The sequence below is a fragment of the Mustela nigripes genome, chromosome 6 (assembly GCF_022355385.1).
Source record: "Mustela nigripes isolate SB6536 chromosome 6, MUSNIG.SB6536, whole genome shotgun sequence".
Classification (NCBI taxonomy): Eukaryota; Metazoa; Chordata; class Mammalia; order Carnivora; family Mustelidae; genus Mustela; species Mustela nigripes.
The window spans coordinates 100380621-100392420 of NC_081562.1; the positions used below are offsets into that span (position 1 = coordinate 100380621).

An 11800-nucleotide genomic window follows, 5' to 3' on the forward strand; every position below is an offset into this window, starting at 1 on the left:
GCTTCTGCTGGCAAGGCAGGGGAAGCAGGGTCCCCACCTGGCCAGGGATGGGTAGCCAGTGCCATCATCTTAGTCATACTTGTTCGGTTTCCTCCTCTTTTGGGGTCCTCCCCAGCTCTGCTATGCAGGTTCACCAACTTCCGGGTGCTCCATCTTCTCTCCTCTCAAACGGACTAGAGTAAGACTCTTCAGACACAACAAAGCACTGTGATTCAGACTTTAATGGTGGTGCTCATTTCCACACCACAGAGGTGGTGGCAACTGTGGAATGTGGCACAGGGGAGTGAGACATTTCTCTGATGCAGCTGGAGGAAGAACAGGGAAGCCGGGGCTGAGGAGAGAGTGAGGGGAAAGAGCCCCCAGGCCCACAGCCCTACCTCTGGACCAAGCCAGCTTCAGTTAAGGGCTGGTGGACACAAAGGAGCTGATGAGCAAGGCCCTTTTCTGTTACCCTTCCCATTCCAGCAAGACCTCCCAGCCCCAGGCCATCCCCGAATCTCTGGCCACATTGCGCGCGCGCGCGCACACACACACACACACACTCATTTCCTGTCAGGCCAGGTTTGAATACTGGAGTTAGGGAGAAATGAGGAATTGATTAAGACAAATGAACAATAAATAAATGAATAAATAATCCACTAAGAGCTTGGGCAAGGCACGATCATGCCGCCAGCATGCCCCTCCACCTTGGCTGGCCGCGCCTCCTGACTCCTACACAACATGGAAGACAGGTGGAAGAGACACACACAGTGACATACAACCCCTCTCGACACGCCTCACCAACCGACCCAGATGCACCCTTCCCAGACCCTGACTGTTCTTCCATGGACTCCCTTATAATCCTCAGTTCCATGGCCAGTTTTTGAGGAGAGAGAATAGAAAGGACAGAGAAGTGGAGAGTGTGGAACCCAGAGAGGGAAGAGCACACAGCTGGGGCTGGACAAGCCAAGGAAGAGTGCAGCAGGTCAGCAGGGGGTCCGGGGAGAGATGTCACAGAGCAGAACAGGAAGAAGGAGGTTCCAGGAGAGTGGCAAAGGGGTTCCTAGTCTCCGGGCAAGGAGAGGGATCACAGCACACTGGGATTGCGGAAATTATGTCCAGCGAAGCGGGCTTCGTCCCCCAGCTCTTCTTCAATTCTGAGAGAGAGGAGCCAGAGAGGAAAGAGTCAGGGAAGCAGAGAGGATCCTGCTTCTTTTTCCAGGGGGGCCCCCTATCCTCCAAATCCATCACAGCAGCTGCTTCGATGTCCTGGCCCAAGCATGGGCATTCCCACATGATTATGGGAGCCACTGATCAGTAAAGCCATCATTCCAAAATAAGTATTTTCTGGCTAGCTACTGTTTTCCAGGCCCTGGGTGCTGGAAGTGGGATGGTGAGCAAACAGAGCTTTTAACCCTCTGGGCCCTGGGCTCCCAGCTCCCCGGTATCCTCACCTCATGAGCTGGTTGTACTTAGCCAGACGCTCCGAACGGCACGGGGCTCCAGTCTTTATCTGAAATGTGCCCAAAGATAAGCAGCTCAGTGGCTGCCCCCTCCGTCTCCTATAAGAAAACTTAACACTCCTTTGACATTCCCCTGACACCCAAAAACACGTGAAGAGAGAGACCCAGCCACCTGACCAGAACCCACCAACTGCACATAGCTCTCCCTTGCACTCACCTGGCCTGTGCAGAGTCCCACCACCAGATCGGCGATGAACGTGTCCTCGGTCTCTCCAGAGCGGTGACTCACCATGACCCCCCAGCCATTCTCCTGCGCCAGCTTGCACCTGCAGCCACACACCAGCACTGACCCCCAGCCCCTCATGCAGGGTACTCCCTTCCCAGCCCCAACACTGGTCTGGCACAAAGCTCTTTGGGAGGGCCAAAAAGCATGGGGTGGAAAGTGACTACAGGTTCCCCACTCTCTTCAGCCTCTGTGCCAGGACAAGGCTGGGAGCACTTGGCCGGAGGTTTCCTGTAGCAACGGGCTGCTGGGTCAGGAAGAGCCAGAGGACACTCACGCTTGGATGGCTTCAGTGACCGAACCGATCTGGTTGACCTTGAGCAGCAGACAGTTGCAGGCCTTTTCCTCCACGGCCCGCTCGATACGCTTTGGGTTGGTCACTGTCAGGTCATCACCCACAATCTGGATCCCTACATTGGCTGTGAACTTCGACCAGGCAGCCCAATCATCCTGGTCAAAGGGGTCCTCAATGGAGACCACTGGAGAGAGAGCAAGAGGGGCTCTGCATCAGGCAGGAACACCTCCCCACTGTGGCTCCCTGAAATGGATAGATTCCCCTGGCTAACTGAGCCTGCCTATCCTTGCCTCCCTGCCTCCAAGATAAGCCTGCCCGATTCTCAGCTCGATTCTTTCAGAAAACCTACCAGGGGCAGCTGGGTGGCTCAGTCGGTTGAGTGTCTGACTCTTGGTTTCGGCCCAGGTCATGATCTCCGGGTTGTGGGATTCAGCCCTGCATCGGGCTCCAAACACTCAGCATGAGGTCTGCTTGGGATTCTTTCCCCCACCCCTTCTGCTCTCCCAACCCCCATGCTCTCTCCCTCTCAAATAAATAAAATCTTTAAAAGAAAATAAAAGAAAAAAAAAAAAGGAAAATCTTCCAAAAAACCCAATGGTTCAGAGTCTTTCTCAAAAAGACTCTCACTCTCTTGCATTTTGCATTTGGGAAGCTTTTCCTCAATGCTATTCGAAATCCTTCATTCTGCATTTATGTCTACTTTCTCTTGCTCTCTCTCAGGGAAATGGAAACCAGCTTCCTCCATGCAGGGGTCATAGCCCTTGAAGTCTTGGAGAGGGTAATTTGGCTCCTCGTCAGCCTTTCTGTTCTACTCTCACAGCACCTGCTGGTCCACTCAGCATCCACAACTTAGTCAAAAACACTGAAAGGGGCGCCTGGGTGGCTCAGTGGGTTAGGGCCTCTGCCTTCTGCTCAGGTCATGGTCCCAGGGTCCTGGGATCGAGTGCCGCATCGGGCTCTCTGCTCAGCGGTGAGCCTGCTTCCTCCCTCTCTCTCTGTCTGCCTCTCTGCCTACTTGTGATCTCTGTCAAATAAATAAATAAAATCTTTAAAAAACAACAACAACAACAACAACACTGACACAGGGCGCCTGGATGGCTCGGTCAGTTAAGCGTATGCCTTCAGCTCAGGTCATGGTCCCAGGGTCCTGGGATCGAGCCCCACATGGGGCTCCCTGTTCAGTGGGAGCCTGCTTCTCCCTCTCCCTCTGCCTGTTGCTCCCCGTGCTTGTGTTCCCTCTCTCTCTGTCAAATAAATAGACAAAATCTTAAAAAATAAAACAAAACAAAAAACACTGACAGATACAAGTTCCCTGCTGGGCCCTGTCAACCTCTCACCGCCACTGGTTACTTCCAAAGCCCTCCCCGTGATCCTGGTAACTATGGAACGCATGACTTTAATTAGGACAGAAATAGATAAAACAGATTCACCATGGGTACCCGCAAAGTTAAACTACCTACAAAGCTTGTCTCTGCTCTTGGTCTCAGGACTGGGCTCCTCCCCGCCCTCGGTCCTGATTTTCAGGCTCTTCTTAGATCTCTGCCTGACACCTACCAGCACCACATACAGTCCAGAGTTGTCCCACACATCCCTGCCTGTCCCTTGACCCTCACGCTGCCCTTCCTCCACACCCCTTGTTCTTACCAGGATAGTCCCTGACAAAGTCCTGGTAGAGGGCCCCCAGCTGGTCCCCAGTGATGTATCGGGAAGGATCAGCAGGAGATTTGAAGTCCAAGTCGTATTTGCCATCACGATGAAACTCCGAGGCAGCGACATCCATGCCAATGACAATCTTTTCTGTGTAGCCAGCCTTGTCGATGGCTTCCTTCACCAGCTCCAAGGCTGGGGATGGAATATAGTGAGATTACCGGCAGGAAGGGTGGGCAAAGAGGAATGAGAGTAAGAAAGAAATTCAGAGCGCCAGTGGAGGACTGTTGCTGGGGAGAAACCTGACTACAGTTGCTGGTGGGGTCTTCCCCAGGGCTGGGAAGGGCAGGCCATCTTTTAAGATGGCAGAGGAATGCAATTCTGTTCGTATCAGGTTGTTTGTAAATAGCTATCATTTATGGAGGGCTAACTATGTCACCTAAGTACAATGATACTAAGAGGTAGATACTGTTATTATTCCCATTTTATAGATAAGAAAGACAAGCACAGAGAAGTTAAGTAAGAAAGATCACCAGCCAGTAACTCTTCAAGTCAAGGTTCAAATAGAGGCAATTTGGCCCCAGAACCTGAACTCTCGACCACTTCCTGTTGTTTTTATTCACCATACAGCTCTTGCCAAGGCAGAGAAAAATTAGGGATCTTCGAGGCTCACTGAGAGGTTGGGGTGGAAATGGGTCAGACTTAGAATAGAATCCATAGAGTATGATATATATATATTTTTTAAAGATTTTATTTATTTATCAGAGAGGGGGGGGGGGAGAGCGAGCACAGGCAGACAGAATGGTAGGCAGAGGGAGAAGCAGGCTCCCTGCCGAGCAAGGAGCCCGATGTGGGACTCGATCCCAGGACGCTGGGATCATGACCTGAGCTGAAGGCAGCTGCTTAACCAACTGAGCCACCCAGGCGTCCCTCCATAGAGTATGATATTATCTCATCAAACTGAGAGTCCTATGAAGTTCAAGTCCAGGATGGATCCTACAAGGCACCTAGACCACTTCCCAGCATTTCCAGGGCCTCCAGTAAGAACTTAGAGTTGCTAACAAGGGGTGCCTACATGGCTCAGTCAGTTAAGCGTCTGTCTTCAACTCATGATCCTGGGGTCCTGGGATAGAGCCCCGCATCAAGCTTCCTGCTCATGGGGAGTCTGCTTCTCCCTCTCCCTCTGCCCCTCCCACCACTCATGCGCGCACACACTCTCTCTCTCAAGTATATAAAATCTTAAACTATATAGATAGATAGATAGATAGATAGATAACAAATCTAGCTGGGCCGGTAAAGACTGTCCTCTTAGGCCTGCATGTGAATGTGGCAGTTCTTCTGGGACCCAGTTCCAGTACTGGTACCTCTTGGAGCTAGCTCAAAGGCCACCATACTCCTCAGGACCTGGTGAAGTGTGTGGCCCTTCCTGATGTCCTAGGAGAGAGTGAAACTTCAAGCAGGGAGTGGGGCTCCTGGCCTCACCTTCACTGTTCTCCAGGATGTTGGGGGCAAAGCCGCCTTCATCTCCCACATTGGTGGCATCCTTGCCATACTTGTCCTTGATGACACCCTTGAGTGTGTGGTAGACCTCTGCCCCGAGTCGCATGGCATCCCGAAAGCTCTCAGCGCCCACTGGGAGGATCATAAATTCCTGCATGGCCAGCTTATTCCCCGCATGAGAGCCACCATTGATCACGTTGAAGGCCTGGGCGGGGGGGGGGGGGCACAGGACAGAGCACTTCCCTCCTCCATCCCCAAGAGTATTAACCCGAGAGTGTCTGCCCCCACTTCCCAGACTCAAAGTCTCCTGCCCCCATCCTTTCTCTTTAGCTGCCTCAATCCACTCTCCCCCATCATTCCTCACAAGGTCTCATGCCCCCCGCCCAACGCCCACCCCCGGGAGAGGCCCAGGCAGGGCAGGCACGGCTCACCGGCACAGGAAGGATGAGGTCCGAGTTTCCAGCCAACTGAGCAATGTGGCGATACAGGGGCAATTCCCGCTCGGCTGCCCCTGCCTTACACACGGCCAGGGACACACCCAGGATGGCATTGGCCCCAAACTTGGCTGGGAGATTATAGAGGAAGGCACTGAACAAAAATGGCCCTATCTTTTCAAGCCCCAGCCTCCACCTGTACTCCCAAAAGTAGCCAGTAAAGGAGACCCCCTCCTCCCTCTCCATTCCTGCAATACCTCATCAGTGCTCCCCTGAAAGTAGCGGGGACACACACACACACACACACACACACACACGACGTGATGGGAAAGGGCAGAGAGCTCCACCTATTTCTAAGCATCCCGAGACCACAGGCTATCTCCTGCCAGCTCGCCCTCTTCATGCTGCAAGGAAGTTCTTCCTTCTGTCTAATGTCACTCCCTCCCACTGCAGTTAAATTCATCTTCTCTTATTCTGGCTTTGGGAGGAGAATGGAAGCTGGGGTAACTCCTGACAGTCCTTCCTAAGGAAGCCCCCATAGTGCTCCACACTATGTGCTCCACACGTCCTCCCCCTCCCGCCTCCCCACTTTCGCCCAGCCCAGCTTACATTTGTTCTCAGTCCCGTCTAGCTCCAACATGAGGTTGTCCAGCTTCTCCTGCTCCACCACAGAGAGACCCTGTGGGCAGAACCGCCATCACCCCAGGCCAGCGTGGAGGCTGGGCCCTAAGGCAGGTTCCCCTCTGGCCAGGGTTCCTGGGAGAGCAGTCTGTCTGGATTAGAGAACCTGAACCCCACAGGGGCAAGGAGCAGTAAAGGAGTCTTCCCACCCTTCCTTGGTAACCATGATTCCCAAGAGGTGGACCTTTCTCCCCTGGATCCCTTCTCCCCTAATCCAAGATTCCTTCGGGACCGTGGTCCTGCCCACCAGTGCCCCAGCCCACCTCCCCCTTCCCTGGCCCCCAGCAAAGAGTGGGCCTCACTGAGCTGATGAGGGCAGGAGCGATGGTGGTGTTGATGTGGTCCACTGCCTTCAGGACACCTGGGGAGAGGCAGGGAGGCCCAACTGCGTCAGGGTGGAAGGGACCAGAAGTGGGGGGCATGCAAAAAGGGGGTTGGGAACTGGTGTAAGGTTAAGAGTATAAAGCTGAGGCCTGGGAGAGCCTGGAAAAGAGAAAGGGCCTCACCTTTGCCTAAGTAACGCTGTTTGTCTCCATCCCTCAGCTCCAGGGCCTCATAGATCCCAGTGGAGGCGCCACTGGGCACCGCAGCCCGGAAAAGACCTGGGAGAGGAACATGAAATAAGGAGGGGCACAGAAGGATACTCAGGGGCCTAGGGATTCCTTCAGCCTTCCAGCTCCAAACTGCCTGCCACATCCAGTCCCATCCCCACACTGCTCTCTAATGCGCACACGCATGCACACACAACACACAGAGTCAGTGGCTTCCTCATCTGTGCAGCTGAGGTCCCACATGCACAAGGAGGACCCCACAGACATGAAGCTATGCTGTCAGCACACACATGCCCACATGCCCGGTACATGCACAGACGTGCAGAGGAACGGTATACCTCATACACTGAAACAGGACACACAGATTGGCCTATCCTGGCTCCCCTGGACAGAGAGGATGCAACCCCCACAATCCAGGCTCGTAAGCCAGGCTCAGCATCCCATCCCCACTGGGAATCAAGGCGTCATCCCCTCCAGGGCCAGGGGAAACCCTGACTGAAGGCTGTGGGAAGACCCAAGGTCAAGCTCACTACCTTTGGCAGTGTGGAGATCCACCTCCACCGTGGGGTTCCCACGGGAGTCCAGGATCTCCCGGGCCCAGATCTTCTCTATCGACATGATGGCTGAGATCTCTGGTGGAAGGAAAGGGAGAAAGATAAGAGGTTTAGAGAGGTGGAGCCTGATCAGTGGGAGGGACCAGAGGCTGGGAGGGATGGGAAAGAGGTTACTGCAGTGGGTGGGGGGTGGGGAGGAGCTGGCTGCAGTCCTGCCTTTAGAAGCGATCCCCCCCACCCCATGGGGAGAGAAGGTCAATGCAGTGAGGAAGGGGAGGTCACTGCAGTGGGGGGAGGGGGAGGATAAAACGGTGAGAAGGGAGGACACTGCAGTGAGGAGGGAGGGGCCCTGGGAGAGGTTCCCTTGCCCCCTCAGTAGCTCCAGCAGCCCACTGGTGGGGTTCCCCCAGATCTCAGAGTGTAATGGCTGCCAGGCTTGCATTTCTCCTTAGATCCAAGAAGAGGATGAGCTGTCTGGGTAGCTGGGCCTCTCCTCCAGAGTCCACATCCCACCCTAACTTAACACTACAACCCCCATTCCAAGATCCTAGTCCCTCTCCCAAACATCCATTCCTTCTCTTCCCAAGAGATGTACAGTGGAGAAGTCTGGCGAGAGGGTTCTGGGGAAGCCCTCAGTCCTTGGGAGTTGAGTGGGGAGGGAGAAGAAATCTGGGGGAAGAGGCGAGGCTGGGACCATCCTCCCCGGCCCCCAACACCCTCCTCCCCAACACCTCCCACCCTCTAGACAAATTCTCCCCTCTTCCCATCCCTCCCCGGGGCAGCATCGGGAGGTAATGTAAAAGGAGAGAGGCAAGGGGGTGGGGGGGGGTGGGAAAGAAGGGAGTCTTGAAGTCTAGGGATGACGAGGAATCGGAGAAGACGTTTCCCCAGATGCAAAGCCAGGGGATGTGCTAGGATAAAAATGCACGGCCCGTGAAGACCCCGAACTTAACATGGACAGAACCCGAGGCGAAGAGGTGTGGGGAGAGGATCAGACAAGGGTAGAGAAAGGCGCAGTTAGAAACAGGTGCAGGGAGGCCTGGCGCTCAGATGAGGAGGGGGCAACAGCCGGAAACCGAGAGGAGCGGTCCCAGAAGGCCGGGGAGGGCGGATGCCCGGGGGAGGTGCGGAGGATGGAGCAGGTGCGCAGCGCCCCGCGGGGCGAGGGATGCGCGCAGGCCAGGGGAGAGGGCGGCCGGGGGAGTGGGGGGGCCACGGTGGCTAGGGGAGGGGGCCCAGAGGGGCGCAGGGGCCAGCCAGGGCTTCACCTCGGGGCTGCAGACTCAGCCTGTGGCGGTGGCGGTGGCGGTGGCAGGGGCGGCGGCGGCAGCGACGCAGAGAGAGCGTGAGTGGTGGCGGCGGCGGCGGCGGCTGCGGCTCCCGGGCGGCGGGCGGGGGGCGGGCGGGGGGAGGCGCCGATAGGGCCGGGCGGGCGCATGTGACCCGGAGCCCCCGATGAGTCAGAGCCTCCGGCGGAGAAGCACGTAGGAGCGCGGGTGGGGGGCCGATGGGGGAGATGGGGGAAGGCCGGGAGAGGAGAAATGGGGGGGCGGGGGCGACCCAGGCCCAGAGGCCCGACACCCACGCGCGCTCACACCCACGCCCCGCTCCCCTGGAAAGTAACAGGCACAGCCTCACACCAGTGAAGCCTATGACAGACTTGGTGTCTCACAACCCCAATCAGACACAAGAGTATCAAAATGTCTCTTTATTTGAAAACCAAACTGTTTCTCACACACCCCTCCGCCTCCGCAGCTCCTCTGAGCCAATTCTGCAAGCATCCTCTGGGCAGATCCCGGCCTGGTTCCCCTACACCTGCCTGAGCAGCCCCCCAGACACACACACACAGGTTCCAGGCAGGGATCAGGAATCGGACCCACCCAGACGCTGCCCAGATGCCCATTACAGAGCCTGGGCAGCAGGCTGTGAATTCTCCCATGGCCAAGAGAAGCCATGCATGCTCTGTCTCAGGATGAGGGGTTGAATGTGGAAGCTCTGCTCACTGGGAGTCTTCTCAGGTCTTAGGGCCAGTGTCTTTGATCTCCTGGAGGAAGAGGGTGGAAGGAAAGCCCCTGGGCCTTACTGCATTCCCCTTGCTTCCTGTGCCCCCTTCCAGAGTGCCCAGCCACGACACTCCCCTGGGCTGGTCACCTCACTCTCTTTCTGCCTTATCCTGTCCTCCTTTCTTCCCCTCATCCCTGTTTCCTGTTATTCTTAGATTCAGATTTTTAGTGCAAAATTTTCCTCCCTTGCCTCCTCTCCTCAGCCCAGCTCTCATCCTTCACCACCACCTCCACCCTCCACCCCCAGCGCCCCCACCACCACACCCCAGACGGGTCCTTTCCAGCTGATCTTCGTGTGTGGCTGCTGCACATGGGCATCTCTGCCTGCCACCCCAATTCTCTCCCTTAACTTTCCTCTCCTAAAGTATTCTCCTAAGCCTTTTCCCCCCAAGTCCCTCTGGTCCTTCCTCCCCACCCCAAGACACCCCCTAACTCCTAAGCCTGGTCTCTCCAAGGGATCTCCTCGCCATATTCCTTCCTCAACCACCTCCTCCTATAGCAACTTCTCTGGCTTGGGCTGACAGACCCTTGGCCTCCTCTTCCCGCCTCTCTTGTCAGCTTCCTCACCATCCTCAGAGGCTCAAAGAGCTACACGGATGGCACTTTCGGTTCCGAGTTATTCTCAGCCTCAGCCTCCTCCTCCTGGGTCTCCTTCAACCTCTGACGGATCTCTTCAGCCTCAGCCCGCTCCTCCTCCTCGAAGAAATCTTTATCCAGGCGCTCGAGGTGTGGTATCTGCACCAGGGCCTCCTGGCGATAGTCGTTTTCATCTGTACACGGGTTGTCCAACAGCACCAAGGCTCGCAGCTTGGGCAGGTCCTGAAGCTTGGCTAGCTCCCCCAGGTGAGTCACCATGTTGCCCCTGCCAGGTGTGGTCAGGAGGGATTCACCCCGGGGGGATTAATGGGCTTTGGGGGCCCCACCACCAGGAAGAAATCCCCTGGGAGAATCTCTCACCAGGCTCTGGTTTCCCTAGAAACACTGCCTCTGTGGATTGGCTTGATCTGCATAGCCAGGTAACCTGAGCAGAGCAGGGCTGTCCAGCCCTACTCTAGTGCTGCCTCAGCCCTTCCAGAACACTATGAGTGCCACAGTCTGTTCGGTAACGTGCTGGTCGTAGTTCTCCTTTTGGAGGAGCAAAGCTATGTCACCAACCCTGTCTCGTTAGTTAGTTGGAGAGGAGGGGGGATATCTCCCTTGCAGTGTCAAAGTGCTTGTGTATCAGTCATACCTAATCAAAGGTTAGAAAGCAGGACCCAGGCCAGTGGAGAAGGAACTGGGATCTGAGCTCATGGAGGTGGGTGCTAGGTTGGTACTTCCCTCAGAAAGGAGCCTGGAGCTAGGGATCTAGCATCTTTGGCCCCAGAGGCATCTCCCAGGCATTAAGGGGCATCTCCCCTACACTTATGTCCAAACAACCCCAGTTAGTAGCCATTGAGGAGGGCCTATTTTCTCTGTCTAGATTATTAATAGGAAAAGAGCAAACCCCCCCACCCCCGCCAACTCTACCAGACCAACACAGCAGAACTAATTAACAAGAGATTTCTCCAGGAGCCATGGCAGGAATTGGGAACTCCAAGATGCAACCATCTTGGAGGTTCTCTTTCCTTTGCCAGTTTTGAAGATTTGGCCATGTTGACTAAGGAGGCAGTTACCTTCCATCTTGCTTAAAAAAACACGCATAAAATCCTCCAATGGACAAGGGTTACTGAAAGAAAGTCCACCCCCCCCCCAATCCGATCAATCCCCATGCCTTTCCATCTAGAGATTTTCTTTCAAATATTCTTCTCTTCTCAAATATGAGAACATCTTGTGTTTTTATACCAGTAAGGAAGCGATCTCTTACAAGTAGGGCTCAGGAGAAGTAGGGCGCAGGAAATGGGAAGGGAAATGGGAGTCCAGGAGATGGAGAAGGGCAGAGAAAATTTACATGGAATAGGACCAAGAAAAGAGAATTGGAGCCAGATTGTGAATCCCTTGAAAACAGGGACCAACTCTGATTCCTTTAGATGTTCCCAGATTACAGCACCAAGCCTGGTATGTCGCACGTTCTCAGTAACTGTGGACTGAGTGAATAAAGATTCAAGGGTCCGAGGCTGTACACAGTAAGGAAAGGAGGGCTAAAGACCAGGATGGAGGGGCGCCTGGGTGGCTCAGTGGGTTAAGCCTCTGCCTTCGGGTCAGGTCATGGTCTCAGGGTCCTGGGATGGAGCCCCACATCGGGCTCTCTGCTCAGCAGGGAGCCTGTTTCCCTTCCTCTCTCTCTCTCTGCCTGCTTCTCTGCCTACTTGTGATCTCTGTCTGTCAAATAAATAAATAAATAAAATCTTTAAAAAAAAAAAAAAAAAGA

At 55.0% G+C, this 11800-nt stretch overlaps 2 protein-coding genes across 4 annotated transcripts in view; both read right to left on the reverse strand.

Annotated features, from left to right (window-relative positions):
• Positions 1-203: 203 nt before the first annotated feature.
• On the reverse strand, positions 204-8762 carry ENO2 (enolase 2). The gene is made up of 12 exons (XM_059403667.1): positions 8656-8762; positions 7367-7465; positions 6789-6884; positions 6585-6643; positions 6211-6280; positions 5599-5732; positions 5150-5372; positions 3665-3862; positions 2003-2204; positions 1660-1768; positions 1434-1492; positions 204-1136 (listed from the first exon to the last, which is right to left on the reverse strand). The coding sequence occupies exons 2-12, from the start codon at positions 7449-7451 to the stop codon at positions 1067-1069; spliced, it is 1305 nt and encodes a 434-aa protein (XP_059259650.1). The 5' UTR covers positions 7452-7465; positions 8656-8762; the 3' UTR covers positions 204-1066.
• Positions 8763-10038: 1276 nt separating this feature from the next.
• The window catches only part of LRRC23 (leucine rich repeat containing 23), a 5509-nt gene continuing 3747 nt past the window's right edge, over positions 10039-11800 (reverse strand). For all 3 annotated transcript variants that reach the window (XM_059403671.1, XM_059403670.1, XM_059403668.1), the window contains one exon: positions 10039-10312. In XM_059403671.1, the coding sequence (XP_059259654.1) occupies positions 10039-10312 (274 nt within the window). The remainder of the gene's footprint in view (positions 10313-11800) is intronic.

Excerpts from the sequence above, each read along its gene's own strand:
- ENO2 (XM_059403667.1), bottom strand. The coding sequence starts at position 7,451 with ATGTCGATAGAGAAGATCTGGGCCCGGGAGATCCTGGACTCCCGTGGG. Across the intron at positions 5,373-5,598 it reads ACCTCATCCTTCCTGTGCCG|GCCTTCAACGTGATCAATGG; the intron begins GTGAGCCGTGCC and ends CCCCCCGCCCAG. Across the intron at positions 3,863-5,149 it reads CATCCTGGAGAACAGTGAAG|CCTTGGAGCTGGTGAAGGAA; the intron begins GTGAGGCCAGGA and ends TTCCATCCCCAG.